The following is a 17,235-nucleotide window of genomic DNA, read 5'->3' as shown; positions in this document are numbered from 1 at the left end:
TAATAAAAATAAAGGTATCCCAGCTAACTTGTAAATAGGCAACAACTTAAATTTCTACTATAAAAGCACTATGTTCTTCCAGGAACTTACCAAATACACACAAACCACTGATGTACTGTTGCCCTTTAAATCCGTGTACTGAAATCCAGATTACTAATTTGTACAAATAATGGACCAAATGTGCCATCTAAAACATACCTGCATTATATTATGTGGACCAAGTACCTGGGCTTTGTTTTAAAAAAAAAATATATGATAAAAAATGTAAACAAAAAAACTGTACAAAGCTTAGAATTAAAGGCAGCCTTTTACCCAGATTTTTAACTGTTTTGTAAAATTCTAATGTGGGTCATTAACTGTTCACAAGTGATTCATGTTTGAATTTACGGTTTAAAGCCCCCAGAGTGAAATTATGCTCTGAACTTCTAACCCTCAAAACAAGCTGAATGTCCCTATGTACTTCCTGTGCCCAAATTTAATTTTAAATAAACAGCAGTAATATACTAGATATGAATAATTTGGGTCAAGCGCTCCTGTTAAACTGGAGAAAATTATTTAACCCCCACCCCAATCCCCAAAGAAAGGACTGCCAATGAATGTGTGTGTGTGTGTGTGTGTGTGCGCGCGCGTGTGTATACACACATATCTATGTGTGTGTATATATATACACTACATATGTATACACACAGATATAGATAGGTAGATATAGATACATATATATCTCAAAAAAGGCAATAACAAAAATACCAAACTATGCTTGCATTGTGGCAGCAGAATAAGAGTGTTAAAAGTGAAGAGGAAAGTGGATAAGATCTATTACAGTTTTAAATGACTATGATACTAGCTTAACTTTTACCAGACTTGCCTGTAACTCCCTTCCAGACAGACAGACTTCTTTTAAGAGGAAGGAGTTCCTTACACAAAATGCTTTGTGTTCACATAAATCTGTACTATTCAGAACAAAACCAGTTCTGCTGGCAGAGATTGTGGGTTCGCAGGGACATTTAAGCTTTCATTAAACTGGAAAGCAATCAAGTCTTTATGTCTACAAATTATACATTTAATAGTTCCACAAATTTGGCAAAGTTCATGATGACATCTAGGATGTTTTCACCAAATCGTAGACATAAATATGGAAATCATCATCAAACTTGATGAAATAGACAGATGGTTTGGCTTCTACTTGATGAATGACCATGCCAGTCCTTTTAGAGCCATCTTCTTTGGCATATTCCACTTGTTTGCCTACCAGGCTGTCCACAACTTCTCCTGGTTCCCTTTCTGCTGGAGGTGAATCATCTGTATTTAAAAGGAGGGGAAAAAAGAATTTAGAGTCAATTTTTAGATACACACCAACTATTTGAACAATTTTTTAAAAAATGTTTTTAGGAGTTCCCATCTTGGCTCAGCAGGTTACGAACCCAACCAGTATCCATGGGAATGCAGGTTTGATCCCTGGCCTTGCTCAGTGGGTTCAGGGCCTAGTGTTGCTGTGAGCAATGATGTAGGTCACAGACAGGGCTTGCATCTGGCATTGCTGTGGCTATGGAGTAGGCTGGCAGCTGCAGCTCAGATTAGACTCCTAGCCTGGAAACATCCATATGCTGCAGGTGCAGCCCTAAAAAGCAGAAAAAAAAGAAAGAAAGAAAATAGTTTTTAATATCCTGAATTCATCTGGATTTTCTAACCAAGATTTCTGCAAACTTTTCCTTCAACGGGCCAGACAATAAATTTGTTAAGATTGAGACCGTACGGTCTCTGTACCAACTACTCAGCTGTCAGTGTCACATGACAGCAGCCACAGATGATATACAAATGACTGGTGTGGCTGTGTGCCAATAAAGCTTTATTTACAAAAACAGTGTGGGGACCCCCAAGATCTAGACATGCCAATGATTTTAAAAATCATAACCAGAAATTCCTTTGGCTCAATATTTAATTACAGCCATAATTACCTAAAGAGGTAAGGACTAAAAGAAGGAAAGAGCTAAGAAATAAAACTAAATACAGTTGACCCTTGAACAACAGGGTTTTGAACTGCACGGGTCCATTTATAAAGAGATTTTTTTCAACCATAAATACAAGACCTGTGGTTGGTTAAATTCACGGATGCAAAGGAACTGCAGATTATGAAGGGCTGACCATTAAGTTACATGCAAATATAACTATGCAGAAGACAGCCTCCCTAAACCTCACTTGTTCAGAAGTAAATTGTAATTGGTAAGTGAACTCCATCCTCAGACCAATTACAGCAGAATCTTGGAGGATGGCTGAGGCACCTGTATTTCTTAAAAGGTCCCCAAGAAAATCCAAGTGTTAGAAAACACTGTCTGCCCTCTGACCTAGCAAGAACTCTGTAAATTCCAGGGATACACATAAAATGAGAGCAAACCATCACTGCCAACAACAGAAACAATGTACAAAAGGGGGCAGAGCCAAGAGGGGATAGAGAGCTAGGTCATTACAATTCTATTTTAAGAAACCCCTTACAGGTCCTGAATAACTCAAGCTCTTTTCCATGTAACAGACAGCCTTCAAGGGGGACCATCAGGTATCCTGTTTGACCAAGACAGTCCATGCTATGCCAGTGGTCCTGGAACAATGCTTAGCAGTGCACCCTTTGATTTTCACACGTATCCCAGCCTGGACCATATCGTGTATTCATATTAATTGCAGTTTGCCTATATCATTACAAGACATCCTCACTGAATGACAGAATCCAAACCCTGCTGCCTGATCTCACATAACACAAATAAAACGCTCGAGCAGAGTATCAGAGAAGTAAAGAGGAAATCTAAGCTGGACTCTTCTTTCGAGCAGCAGCATCAGACCACCACACTTCCACTGTACCTCATGTGTACAAAGGAATCCCTGATGTGACTGCCACCTGTTTCACAGTAACCAGGAATGAAGAAGAAAGGGACTCAAAAAGAGGTCACAGCAGAGCTCCTTCCATCAGAACATCACCACTGTTTGTAATGGTAAATGAGTCTCCTCACCACTCAAACCAACAGAGTGCGAGGATTAAGACACAGTTGGGAGAGACAATGGGTAATATGCAAATGACCTCACACTTTCTATTATCAAGTCAGTAGTACTTACTTCGGATATTTGTTTATAAGAAAGATAAAAGTAACTTTGTATAGGTGGGAGAAATGCTTTTAAGGAATGCTCTCATCATTAAATTCCTACCTTTCCATCATACATTTACAACAAATATACAAAACTTCAACAACAACAACAAAAAAGTAGAAAGGGCCAAAAGAGCACAAGTAAGTTCACTGAGTGGCTTGTTCAAAGGAAGATCTAAAAAAGGGGGAGGTGTGGTGGGGATGATGTCCCACTGCTAATGCATCCAGTGTCTGTCACCGGCCTCATTTGTGCTGGGCAGGAATCCATGCGTTTGAGGAAAAGCTAATGAGCTCTTTTAAAACAAACAAAAAACAGGCTTATCTCAAACTGAAATTCAGAAAAATAATTCTATTTACAATAGCCATCAAAAGGAAGAAAACACCTAAGGAATATATTTAAGAAGTATAAAACTTAAACACTCTGCAAACTTCTGAACATTGCTGATAGAAATTTTTACATCTCAACAAGTGAAAAAACATCCATGCAATGGCTTCATGCTGTTAAGACGGCAATACTCTAACAGACTGATCTGGATATTCAACACACTGCCTAACAGAAGCTCAGCTGACTTCTTTATAAAAATTGATACGGCGATTCTAAAACTCACATGAAATTGCAAAGAATAGCCAAAACAATTCTGAAAAAGAAGACAGGAGGATCACAATCTTCTTGATTTCAAAACGTATTACCAAGCAACGCAATCAAGTGGAATACTGGCATTATACATATATGGACAAATGCAATACGGTTTAAAGTTCAGAAATATCGCTATATATCCACAATCAACTGATCTTCATCAAGGATACCAAAACCATTCAGTAGGGGAAAGAATAGTCTTTTCGAAAAATGGTGCTCAGACAACTGGACTGCCACCTGCAAAAGAATGAAGTTGGACCCTGATACATCATCAAACAAAAACTAACTCAAAATGTATCAAAGACCCAAATGTAAGAGTTGAAGACCTACATTTAAGAGCTAAAACTACAAGACTTTTAGGAGAAACCATAGAGGTAAATTTTTATAACCTTGGATTTCACAAGAGATTAGATATGACACCAAAACATACGCAACAGAAGGAAAAACAGATAAACTGGATTTCAACAAAATTAAAAACCTTTGTACTTCAAAGAATACTATCAAAAGACAACCCAGAGAATAAAAGAAAGCACTTGCAAGTCACGTACCTCACAAGAGACTTGTACCTAGAATACTGACTCCTACAGCTCAATAATAGGAAGACAACACAACTGAAAAACAGGCAAAGGACATAAATGGACATTTCTCCAAACAAGATATACAAATGGCCAATAACACATGAAAAGATACTTGAAGTATTTAGTCATCAAGAAAGAAAGAAGAAAACCAAAACCACAATGAGATATCATTTCACTACCTAATGGATGGCTGAATCAAAAAAGTCAAGAGACAGTAAGTGTTGCTAAGGTTGTGGAGAATCAGAACCCTCATACACTGCTGGTGAGAATGTATATGGTGCAGTCACTTTGAAAACTAGTCTCCAGTTCCCTAAACGCTTCAACACAGGTGACCACTATGCCCCATCAATTCCACTCTAGGCATATATCCAAGAGACCTGAAAACAAATGTTCATTCAGAAACTTGTACACAAATATTTATAGTAGCATTCTTCCTAAGAGCCAAAAGGTGGTAAAAAAAAATCCAGAAGTCCGTCAACAGATAAACGAATAAACAAAACAGAGTATATCCATATAATGGAGTTGCATTTGGCCATTAAAAGAAATTTAACTACTGACACATGCTACAACATGGATGAGCCTTGAAAATACTGAATAAAAACAGCTAGTTGCAAAGGACCCCATATTATATATTCCATTCAGATGAAGGTCCAAACCAGGGAAAGTAAGTTATTCTTGGCAAAAGGGTGAAAACTTTCACAACCTATGCTTGGTGCTTGACTAAAATAATAATTACTTACCCCTAATTTTTCAACATTTTAAAATGTATCTGCATGAGAGTTAATCAAGTATCTTGTTCTAAAGTTCAAATTTTTTGTAAAAGTTGTCAATCTATACTTACTAGAATCAGGCATAATGCGAAGATCGCCTTCTTTATAATCATCTAAGAGCTGGTACATGTATAAGACAGGATCTTTTTCATAGGTGATGTAAAACCACGTGTTCATTATGGGAGCGCGTGCTAAGACCATTCCCCTCCACTCGTCTTTAGAGCCATCCTCGGTCTCAAACATGTGCTCCACTGCTTTGCCAATCATTGTGTCTGCTAGGTGTGCATCACTGATTCGAGATGTTGCTGGGGACAAAAAAGCAAGCAATGATTTACAAACGGTTTTACTAAATAAATATGTACCGTGAAGACTGAAGTTATTCAAGGAAACAATTCTGAAATACACTTCAGGCATCATTACCACCTGGAGGGCTTTAAGGACAACCACCAAACTCACGTTGCTGGCTTAGTCAAAGTGGATTTGACAGAACTATTTATTTTGTCCCAAGCCAGTGACTGAGAGAATCTGCTTTATTTCTTTTTATTTTTCTGAATTCATCTGCTCTTGGTACTGTATCTAAATTAAAACTTTTACTTGGGGGGTTGTCTTGGCCACACTGGCGGCATGTGGAAGTTCCTGGACCAGGGATCAAACCTGCACCATAGCAGTACAATGCTGGATCCTTAAACCGCTGCACCACAGAACAACGCCAAAACTTCAGGCTGTTTACTCAAGGTATAAAGTGTTTTGTTTTTAAAACAGATAATTACTTTAAATTATAAGATTATAAACTTAAAAAATAGTACTGTCTCCATCCACCCTTTACCCATCTTCCCTTTATATTACTATCTTATATAACCACTGATCATTTATTATAACCAAGACATAAACTTTTAACTCTTGAGCCTACAACCTATTTTCCACAGCAATCAGAGGGATCTTTGTGGCAGTTATACCGGATTGTTTGTTCACTTGCTTAAAATATTCTAGCACTTTCCTTTCATAATTCAAGTAACAATCTGACTCTCCCAAATCCACAGCCCTTCAGCCATAATCCCCTGCATCCCTCTGCCCTCCTGTTCACGCTTCCTGACTGCCTACACCTCAGCAACATGGGCATCCCTCTCCTGGGATACCCTTGGGCTGACTACAGCCCTGCATCCTCAGGGGCAGACTCTTCCTGAGAAGGTATCTCCCAGAGGCTCTCCAGGACCACCCCAATGAAAACAGGCCAAACAATCCGTCACCTCACTCATTTCTTAAAGACACTTACAATTATCTGTGTTACCTTGTTTTATATATTTATCTACTTGCTTTCAGCCTGCACACAGTGATGGAAGCAGAGGGCTTTCCCATCTTGTTTCCAATACTGAGGTCACAGGGGTTCAGCGTTTGTTGTATGAATTAATTATTTCAGAGGAGAGCAGGTTGTTCCAGAGATGGTCAGTGTGGTTAGGAGCATAGCCCCAGCCCCCAACTCCCACTGGTGTATCAATAGCCCCCTGCAGTCCTGCTCTACATTCCTTAAAGATGTAGGCAAAAAATTACAAGTTTCATTTTCTTTTTTAGTACTGGAAAAATTACAGAGAATCCTGATTGTAAGGTTTCTCCAGTCCCCATGTTTTAAACAACTATCTTTTTTAAAAAGTTAGCACTTCTTACTCATTCCTAAGTGCTTCCATTTTTATCAAAATTCAAAGCAACAAAGATTAGAATTTCGTGGTAAAGATACTGCCATCCAATTTTATCAGAAGGACACTCTGAACACATATGGTGGGGGAGTTCCCGCCGTGGCTCAGCAGAAAGGAATCTGACCAATACATCCATGAGGATGCAGGTTCGATCCCTGGCCTTGCACAGTGGGTAAGGCATTGCTGTGAGCTGTGGGGTAGGTCGCAGATATGGCTCGGATCCCGTGTTGCTGTGGCTGTGGTGTAAGCCAGCAGCTACAGCTCCAATTCGACCCCTAGCCTGGGAACTTCCCTATGCCGTGGGTGCAGCCCTAAAAAGACAACCACCCCTCCCCCAAACCCACATATGGTGGTTTTCTTTGCCTAAGTGTGCAGTAATTACCAAAACTAACTTCAAATTCCCGACTGTGTGTGACGCTAAAGCACTAAAGCAAAATCCCACTATTTTCTTCATACCAGAAGCTCTCAAGCTTTCTTAAAAATTTTGAGGACCTAAAAGAGCATGTCTATATGGATGGTAAATATCAGTATCAAATATTTTAGAAATTACACATGACAATCTAAAAACATTTTAAAATAGCTACATAAACACAATTTTAATGAAGAACAACTATATTTTCTAACAAAAATTTAGTAAGAAATGGCTAGATTTTAAAAAGGACAGCTAGACTCCCAAATCTACTTCAGTACTCGATCTGACGTAGATACTTTTGGTTAATGTATAAAAAAATCACAAAAGGTTAAAAAAATTACAAAAGACATGCTATTGAAAAGGTAAATATTTTTTAGTCTCTTCAGATAATTTTAGATATTCTTCTATGATACCACATCAAAACACAAGTGGTAGCTTTCCTTAAAGGTTAACTGCCATGTACTCTGAAATCACTATCAATAAACTTCTGTCAACTATTAAACAGACTCCTAAAACTCTACAACAAAACAAGGAATCAAATAACCCAGTCCAAAAAGTGGGCAAAGGACACTTGAACAGAACAAGCATTTCTGCCGAGATGATATACGAACGGCCAAAACGTATATGAAAAGATGCTTAATGTCACTAGTTATAACAAAATGTAAATCAAAACCAATAGAAAATAACAAACGTTAGTGAGGATGCAGCGAAATTGGAATTCTCATGCACTATCTATCGGTGGGATTGTAAAATGTTACAAACACCATGGAAAACAGTACGTAGGCTCCTCAGAAAATTAAATACAAAACTACTCTATGATCCGGCAATTCCACTTCTGGGTATAAACTTAAGAGCCAAAAGCAGGGCCCTAAGAAATAATGTATACTCAAGTTCATAGTACCACTATTCACAACAGCCAAAAGGTAGAGGGAACCCAACTGTCCAACCACGAGTGAACGGGTAAACAAAATGTAGCATACAGAGGCAATGGAGTATTTTCCAGCCTTAGAAAGGAAGGAAATCCTGTCACATACAACATGGATGAACCCTGAGCACATTATGCTAAGGAAAAGAAACTCATCACAGAAAAGACAATTATTGCACGATTCTACTTAGAATCAAATTCCTAAAAACAGAATGGTGGGTGCCAGGGACTGGTGGGAGAGGGAATAGCGGAGTTGTTGTTTAATGGGAACAGAATTACAGACTTGCAAGGTGAAAATGCTCGGGAAATCTACTTCATAACAATGTGAGTATACTTAACACTACTGAATCACACACTTAAAAAATAGTTACGGTAGTAAATTTAGTGTCTGGTGTTTTTACCACAAAAACAAAAAAAATCTGTCAGTCTTTGAATGGATCTTTTACCAACACATGCTTTGGTAACATCATGCACTGTACACATAAAAAATATTGGGTTCACCGAGTTATGCAGATCTTCCAAATAGTGAGAAACCCCAGTGTATAATTGTGAAGGATGAGCGGGAAAAGGCAAATGGGCTTCAGGGAATCTCAAGGGTCCCCAGACCATGCTTTGGGAATCAGTACTCTGTGTCACCACATGGTTTTAAGCTGAATGACTTACCTTTCTACTTTTAGCTTAATGAAAACAAAACTGTAACTTTAGTCTAACATACTGCCTGAAGCAAACTGGAAAAGACCATTTTCTTCCTACATGGAACATAAATCAAAGTCAAATAATTTTTCAGACTGAAGTATCATAGGGAAATTGTAATTAACTTTTAATGCAATTAGGTATGTAACATATTGCCGGTTTGCAATGAGGCCTTTGAATTTCTTTTATTGAACTGCTTTTCTATTTACAAAAGCAATTCATGTCTACTGTTGGAAACTGAGATGACCCAGAGCTAGAAAGAAAAACATTAGGAAACCCTTAAATCCCATCACCAGAGATATTATATATTTATGGATATTTTGGTTTGGTCAACTCACTTTTTTGTTTTTTTTCTGCCTACGATGACAAAAGAACAAATATAGCTCATGAAGCTTTTTCTCACCCAGAATTTTAGTTTCTGACCCCTTCAAGGGCAAGACTCCTAGCCCATTTGAAATTTATTGCATTTGGCTTCATGACCTATGTTAGTTATGCAATAAATTTCAAATGGGCTAGGAGTCTTGCCCTTGAAGGGGTCAGAAACTAAAATTCTGGGTGAGAAAAAGAATGCATGATAATTACCGAGTACAAGTAATTGATGTAAAGGTGTGGATGATACTTCTTCAGCCCTGAAGGGAATGTTAAGTTAGTTTCTTTAATGTTAGTTTCTAACGTGGGAAATGGACTGATGTCAAGATCAAGAGAAACAAGGACGTGTCTCACGAGGAAGAATGAAGGGTTCATCTGCATTTAGAATTGATAAAAATGTTTAAAACACCAGCTACTATTACACAATTAGTTACCTTTGGTTAAAAATACAAATTTAAATAAAGATTTCTGTGAAAACTGAACTATATTTATACAGGATGAATAAAGACAGCATCTGCTATCCAAAGATAGATTAAAAAATAACCTGCTGCTCTAGCAAAGAATTAACTTGCTGGGGATGCATGTGTCCCAAGAATGCAATGGCAAAAATAAAGGGGGAGAAGGGATTGAGTAAGCTTCTTCCCTTGACAATTTGAACCCAAATTTCTGTCCCCCAAGTGCAGATCTGCTGAGACTGTATTTGTAAATATACAGGCTGTTTGAGGACAATTCCAAAAGCATAAACCAGTATTCGAGCAACAGCAGCATCACTATAATAATAAGAAAACTGATTTCAAAGTAAATACTCTGAAGAAAGTAACATCAACTTGGGTGTATCTTATTGATCTTAAAATAACATCATTTTATCTTATTCTTAAGAATAAAATCAGTCGTCATTATTAACTGACACTTTATGCTTTAAGGGAACCTAAGTTATACACAGTAAAACTGATTCATATGACATTTAAAAAACCATTCATTTCCCACAAACCTTGTACAAATCCTTGAAAATGCAGTGCAATAAAGTTTTCATGTTTTGGCTGAACAGTCATCATAATAATACACAATGAAAGATACACTTTGCATAGATTCTAAATTAATGCATGAAATTTTTCTTAGTACACTGAATATTTGAGCTAATGAGAAATATTCTTACCCATCAGAGTCCAGATAAAAAGTGAGCAAAATGTGGGAAATGATCATGTTAGAAATTATTAGATTGTAAACTTTTTGAGAAACAATTTTATATATCTTTATATCCCTCACAGTTCCTTGAACTGTGGTTTTAGAACTGATCTACTGATCAGTTTTTGTGGTTTTAGGTGACTGATTTAAATGTGAATCAGAAGTGCTTATGCTCCGATAAAAATAAAAATAATAATGCAAAAAAAAAAAATCAAAACACATCCATTTCAATAATCATTTTTAAAGCATTATAACGCACAAATAGTAAAGAGAACTTACCAACTCTATCAGGGAGGACTTCAAGCGCAGAAACTCTTTCATCTTTATTAAGTTCTAGTCCATAAACACAGTCAAATCCATCGTATTTTATAAGATACAAAGAAGGATTTACAGGCACCTGGTCCAGCACGGTTCCTTTCCACTGGGTGACAGGGCCATTCCCCTCTTTCCACCCATGCTGAATCCTGCAGCCTACGATGTTCCGCCGGGGCTGGGAAACAGGTTTGCTTGGCCCCACACTGCTCCGATGTTTTCTGTATTCACACATATACACACATAAGGTATCATCTCAAAAGTATGCACTCCTACCCACACAACTTTGCTAGCTAACATGCTCTCATTACAGATGGCCCCAGTCCTGTGCTAGCTAATGCTGCCACGCTCGGGGTTCAGGGGCCTCCAAGGTGGCCATCTCCCCATCCCATAGCCAAGCAGAGGTGGCTCACAGGAGAGGCCCTTCTGTCCCAATAGGAACTTCTGTGTACCCCAACTGTGGACAGGCAGTACCACTCAGTAGCAATTTAAACACTAAAATTAAGTACCAATTTCCCAGCTTTCTGAGTTTCCTTTAATTACATCAAATCACAATTATCCAACTTAACCAAAGAGCTGACTACATGAAATAATTACACATGTATATTTGGCTTTATAAAATACAAACATATTTCTCATCAAAAAGAAATGTGTAACTTAAAATTTCACCCATTCTAATGACGACATAATTCTGTTCCCGCTGGCTTAAACAATAAGAAGAAACTAACATTTAATCTTTTCTTAAACTGGAATCCAGGCTGGCTTATATCCATGCATTTTACTTCTCTAGAAAATATATTACCTTAAAACATTTAAATTTGTGACGGATACTTAATGTAATATTAAAAATTATTGGAGCAACATCAAACTATATTCTTTCTCAATCACGAACAACTGAAAAAAATCTACAGATATTTATAAATAATACACCTGACTTTTTCGACATCAGGAAAAAAAAATCTTCATTTCACGTAAAAATCCAAAGACAAGGGACAACACTTGGCGTGAATGCAAGCTGAAGCCAAAACCACGCTGGCACACGGATGCTGCTATATGCCAAGAATAAAAAAATTTAGAAAGCAAGAAAGAACCCACTCCCACACTTTCATAGGCATAAAGCTCTCATCTGGTATACCACAAATAAAAGTGGTAAACAGATGGCATAAATACAAATAAACTTTAAAAAACAAGCAATTTACTGTAGGCTGTAACATTGAAAACTACAACTGGTATATATATTCTAAACAGACCAATTTGGTAAATTTGGTGGGTTTGTGAAACAGAGAAACAGGTTACAGCAAACCATTAAAACTGCCTTCATGAGAAATCAGTTGACAGGGCCCTCTTCCTAAGCAAGAGAGGTAACGCCATTTGGAGAACACATCGGAAGGAAAACTTCTCCAGCTGGACTATAAAAGGATTTACAAGGTTACGTGCAGGACAGTGAGACCAGAAAATGCCGTGTCTGCCCCAGCCCTTAAAGCTCTACAAAGACCCAGCCACAAGGCTTTCCAGGAAGGCAGAGCCCTGAACAGAGGACACACACTGAGAATAATATCTGAGTAGGGCGAGGCCAGGGAGTAGAGGAAAGATGAGGTGTTCAGATGCTTCAGGGCAGGGCCCAAAGGAGACAGACCTCAAAAGGTATCACAGAGAAGACTGTGAAGCTTTACTTTAAGTATGCTCAGATTTCTGCAGCAAGGCCCGCTCCCTGGAATCATCTCACCCCTTCTCGTGTACAGCTTCTCGTGTACAGGAGTCTCAGGAGGGGATCGTGGTGGCACCAACGTGCATAGGAGGCAGAACTCAAAAATACAAAACAGATGGAAATGATCACCTAAGATTATGCACACAACAGAGGCTATGAAAGAGAAACTTACATCAGAAACAGAAGAGCCCAAATATGAGATAGCTACAGAAGAGAAGACGTGAGAAAAATCAGACACAGTCAAGAAACAATCAGCCATTTGAACATGTTTCAGAAATGAAGACTAAACTAGAGGAACATGGAAGACGTTGACACCATGGGGCATTTAAGGAAAGGAGAAAATAGATACAGGAGTTCCCTTGTGGCGCAGCACGTTAAGAATCGGCATTGTCACTGCCCAGGTTCAATCCCTGGCCCAGGAACTTCCACATGCTGCAAGTGTAGCCAAAAAAAAGAGAGAGAAAGAAAAACAGAGAGATGGAAACAGATACAAAATTCCACCTAACAGAATCATCCAAAAACTAAAACAAAAGGAACAGAAATACTCAAAGAATTCAACGAAAAGGATCCTGAAATCAAAGACTTAAATGTACAAACGCACCCCTGAGAAAATGACCTAGAACTACTGACATGAAGACATTTCACTAAAACAAAATGAACTTTAAAGAAAATAACATCTCCTGGGCATCCAAGCAAAAGAACCACATCGTGTGTGAGGAAAGGAAAACACAATGTGACAGCAACACCATGTGCCACCGGATGATGGGACCATGCAATGACACATTCAAGGTTCTCAGGAAAGAAAATGTAAGCTGAGGGTTTGATAGTCAGTCAAGAATTCTATACTGACCTCCAAGTGAAAGGACACAGACAAAACAGTGTGAACATACAAGGACGCAGGGAATACTGTTCTCACAGATGCTTCCTGAAGAAGTTCACAGCTGGCCATCCATATCCATGGGTTCCACACCCTCACATTCAACCAACCATGGACAGGAAAATTCCCAAGTTCCAAACAGCGAAACCTGAATTTGCCAGTGCAGGCAATGGTTTACACTGTAGTTACAACTGTTTACATAATATTTACACTGTATTAGGTATCATGAGTAATCTAGAGATAATTTAAAGTATACAGAAGGATGTGTGTGGGTTATGTGTAAGTGTTATGCCATTTTATAAAGAGACGTGCTGCATCTGTGGATTCTAATACGGCACAAAGGGTCCTGGAACCAATTCCCCCTTGGATACTAAGGGATAACGTAATAGGACAGAGTTTCAGATAATCAAGAACGCTTGGAAGAGTTTCAGCAGGGGGCTGACAATAAGCAATGAACATCTCTTACTGCAGAACAAACAAGAAACAAGAGAAAGTGAGTAGTGTAGAACTATTATCTGTTCACTCAATAGAGTTAACACCATTCCAAAAGGGCTCCAGGAGGAAAGAACAAGGAAAAGGACAAAAACCCTGCCAAACAAAAGAATACGGCTTGGAACGAAACAGCTTATATTAAATAGAGAGAGAAAGGAAAGAGCCAAGAGCTCAATTCAATATTGTTCATAGTAAGGAATCAATCTATAGAATCTAAAATAAATGTACAACTTAGTGGAGAAAAGAAAGCTTAATAACATACATCAAGTCTGTAACTTGTAACTACTACTAATACTCAAGCCCAAAAGAAAGTACACCAAGGCGTTTTCATATTCCCTGAAAACGTGCCACTACATCCAGCTGGCCCTGTGTGGGGAAATGGCTGGTGAAGATGACTACATTCCTCCTTTAGAATACAGGAATCTTTTCTAGCATTACGTTTTTCTTCAAATAGACAATTACCTATCTTCTTTTGATCTTTAGGCAAAAGTCCTTGTGATTCATCCTGTGTACAGGATCAGGCTTTCTTCACAGCAAAGGCAGAGGTTGGTTCCCAAAACTCACTGAAGAAAGAATTCAGTCATATGCACCATTTTCTAATTTACACAGACATTCCATTATTACTACCAAAATTATAAACAAACACAGCGTCTTCACCAGTATAATGATTAATTTTAATATGTCAACTTGGCTGGGACACAGTACTGAGTATCTAGTCAAGCATTAGATGTTTACTATGAACGTATTTTTCTATATAAAACTAACATGTAAATCAACAGATTTCCCTCCATAATATAGGTGGGCCTCATCCAATCAGTTGAAGGTGCTCTTCCTAATGAAGAGGCAATTCCATCTTCATTCTCGAGTGGACCTATCTATCAGCTCCTCTCTGGGTCTCCAATCTGTCTATTCACACACCACTGGTGCTGCTTCTCTGGAAGACACTGACTACAAATGGAAAGAGTCCTAGCCTAGATCAGAGGCATGAAATTTTTTACCACCATCATTCTCAGCAAAACCAATATAAATTTAGCCACTGAAAGCAGAAAAGGGCAACTGGAAGACCCAAAGGACATGATTTTCTAGTTCAGTCACTCATTCTTTCTACACTCATTAGGGGTATTCTTCTGTAACCTGCAGTTGCTTCCGAGGAGGAAGATATGTGACGCTCCCTTTAGTCACATTTCAGAAAAGGCAGTTTTCATCTTGGCACCTCTGATGATGGAAGTACACAAGGCTCTCCTCCCTCTTCTGAACATTAATTATTATAAGAGACTTAAATGTGGCCAGCAAGCATCCCTTTTCAAAGTAGCTCCTACATCCTTTAATTCTAAAGAAATACCATCCTTCCTTTTTGCAAAGATCTTCTTCTTTCTTTTCTTTTCTTTTTTTAAGGGCTGCAGGGATCAAACACACACCCTCATATTACTAGTCAGGTTCCTAACCCGCTGAGCCACAAGAGGGACTCCAATGTGGGGGTCTTTTTCTTTTTTTTTTTTTTTTAAGGGAATTTGAATCATTAACTTTTGCTGTGGTAAATAATATGCCTGGTCTGTTCTAACATTTTGCTTTGTGTTTCTGTTTGAAATGTTTCATCTTCATTTCCTCACCCCTTTCTTCCTTTATCTATACAGCTAAGATGAGTGAGGTTTCTTTGCACCAAACAAAAGTTAGTTCTAATGGAAGTTGTAGGAAGCTACAGATCTTAACAGCTAGCCTACAGTGATACCTCTTCGCTTTCTAAACATCCTGTTTAAACTTTCATTTTTCTACTAAAATCTAAAATTAATCAAAACCTATACTTTCTCTTCCACACCTCGAGCAAGAGTAAAAATAAACTCTTTGTAAAAAGAAGGGAAAAAAATGAAAACAAACACCTTAGCACATAGTAAACCCCTCTTGGCCACTTTCACCACACTTGTGAAATTTAGTGTTTTGTTCCAAATTGTTATTTTTTATCTTGCCATTACCTTAAAAAAATTTTTTTAAGACACTGTCTTATTTCGAAGTAAACAAGGAAGATTTGTTGCTTTTTGTAACAAATTTTTGCAAAATTTACACATTTTTTTTCTCATGTATATTTGGTTTTTCTAGACATATCCTCTGGTGAGTCAGTAGAGTTCACAAATGCAAACTTCAAATTCTTCTAAGCCTCAAAATAGTATTATTTTTTCCTTATCCCTGACTTGCCTAGGTATAGAAGGCTGGCTTAAAATCCCTTTTGCCTCAGCACCTTTATCAGAAAAAGGTATTTTCATTGTCTTCTATCTTCCAGAGTTATAGATACCAGATGCCAATGTGACCCTGGTTCCTTTAAGGTTAACTTGTTCTGCTCTTCAGCTTGCTTTTAGAATTTTCTTTGTTCCTGGATTCTGAAATATCACTAGGACTTGCCACGTGTGTTTCTCATTATCCCTCACTAGACTTGGTAAATCTAAAGAGAGCTGGGCAAAATTATTTTTCATACTTATTTTTTTTTTTTTTAAATCTTTTTGCCTTTTCTAGGGCTGCTCCCTCGGCATATGGAGGTTCCCAGGCTAGGGGTCTAATTGGAGCTGTTGCTGACAGCCTACACCACAGCCACAACAACTCCGGATCCGAGTCGCGTCTGCAACCTACACCACAGCTCACGGCAAAGCCGGATCCTTAACCTACTGAGCAAGGCCGGGGATCAAATCCGCCACAACAGGAACTCCTTTTCATACTTATTCTTGACTATTTTTCCCCTCCACCCTTTTTTTGAAACTCCAATTAGATGGATGTAGCTCTTCCAGATCTATCCACCATGATTCAACTCCTTTCTCATACTGCTCATCTTCAGATCTTCAGAACTCCTCAGATCCATTTCTCTTGAACTAGTTAAAATTTCAGCCTAGCTACTGAATATCTTATGTAACATTTTTCACTTCTATGAACTAATTATTTCTTTATCTTATCTTGAATGATTTTTCTTTTTAATGAACATTTCCCAATTCCTTCTGAACTACTGGATTCAGCCTTGTCTTTGCTGAGTCTGCTGCTGTCTGAGTGTTAGCTCTGTTCACACCTGCAGATTCCTGGTTAGCTCTCTTGTTCTGTGTATGACTTTCTTTAGCACTGTCAGTGTTCCTCAGGTGCCAGATGATTCTTGGTGTTCATATTGCAAACACAAGGAAATATTCAATGGTATCTATGGCTGAGATGTATTTTTTCAGGCCAAGTCAGGATCCCTGGTGTCTGAGCATTAAGTACAGGGCCTGATGAAACAGCCAGGACCCAGAGAACTGTAGAGTAGCCAAGAACGAGGGGGTGGGAGGTAAGGTGTAAGGTGAGCATCTACTGCTGAATGCAGCTGGTTTCTCACCCATAACGACTTAGGTGACTGCAGCCAGCCAGCCTTTGCTGTCCCTGACCTGGACAGATTTGAGTGGATCTGATTTGTTTTGTTTTTACAGCTGTGCTCATGGCACGTGGAA

The 17,235-nt window shown here is 38.4% G+C and overlaps 1 protein-coding gene across 1 annotated transcript in view; it reads right to left on the bottom strand.

Moving 5' to 3' along the window:
* Positions 1-861: 861 nt before the first annotated feature.
* Positions 862-17,235, bottom strand: part of SPIN1 (spindlin 1) — a gene marked incomplete at its 3' end in the record, with an annotated part of 64,221 nt that continues 47,847 nt past the window's right edge. Inside the window, 3 exon segments of the mRNA NM_001195370.1 lie at positions 862-1,299; positions 5,188-5,421; positions 10,671-10,924. Of these exon segments, the coding sequence (NP_001182299.1) occupies positions 1,100-1,299; positions 5,188-5,421; positions 10,671-10,924 (688 nt within the window).

This window comes from Sus scrofa, chromosome 14 (genome assembly GCF_054392235.1).
Source record: "Sus scrofa isolate SSC_HxYL_T2T_F1_AM1 chromosome 14, Sscrofa_HxYL_maternal_Yorkshire_Landrace_v2.0, whole genome shotgun sequence".
Classification (NCBI taxonomy): Eukaryota; Metazoa; Chordata; class Mammalia; order Artiodactyla; family Suidae; genus Sus; species Sus scrofa.
The sequence above is the reverse complement of the archived record's forward strand: the minus strand, read 5'-3'. Positions and strand labels throughout refer to the sequence as shown.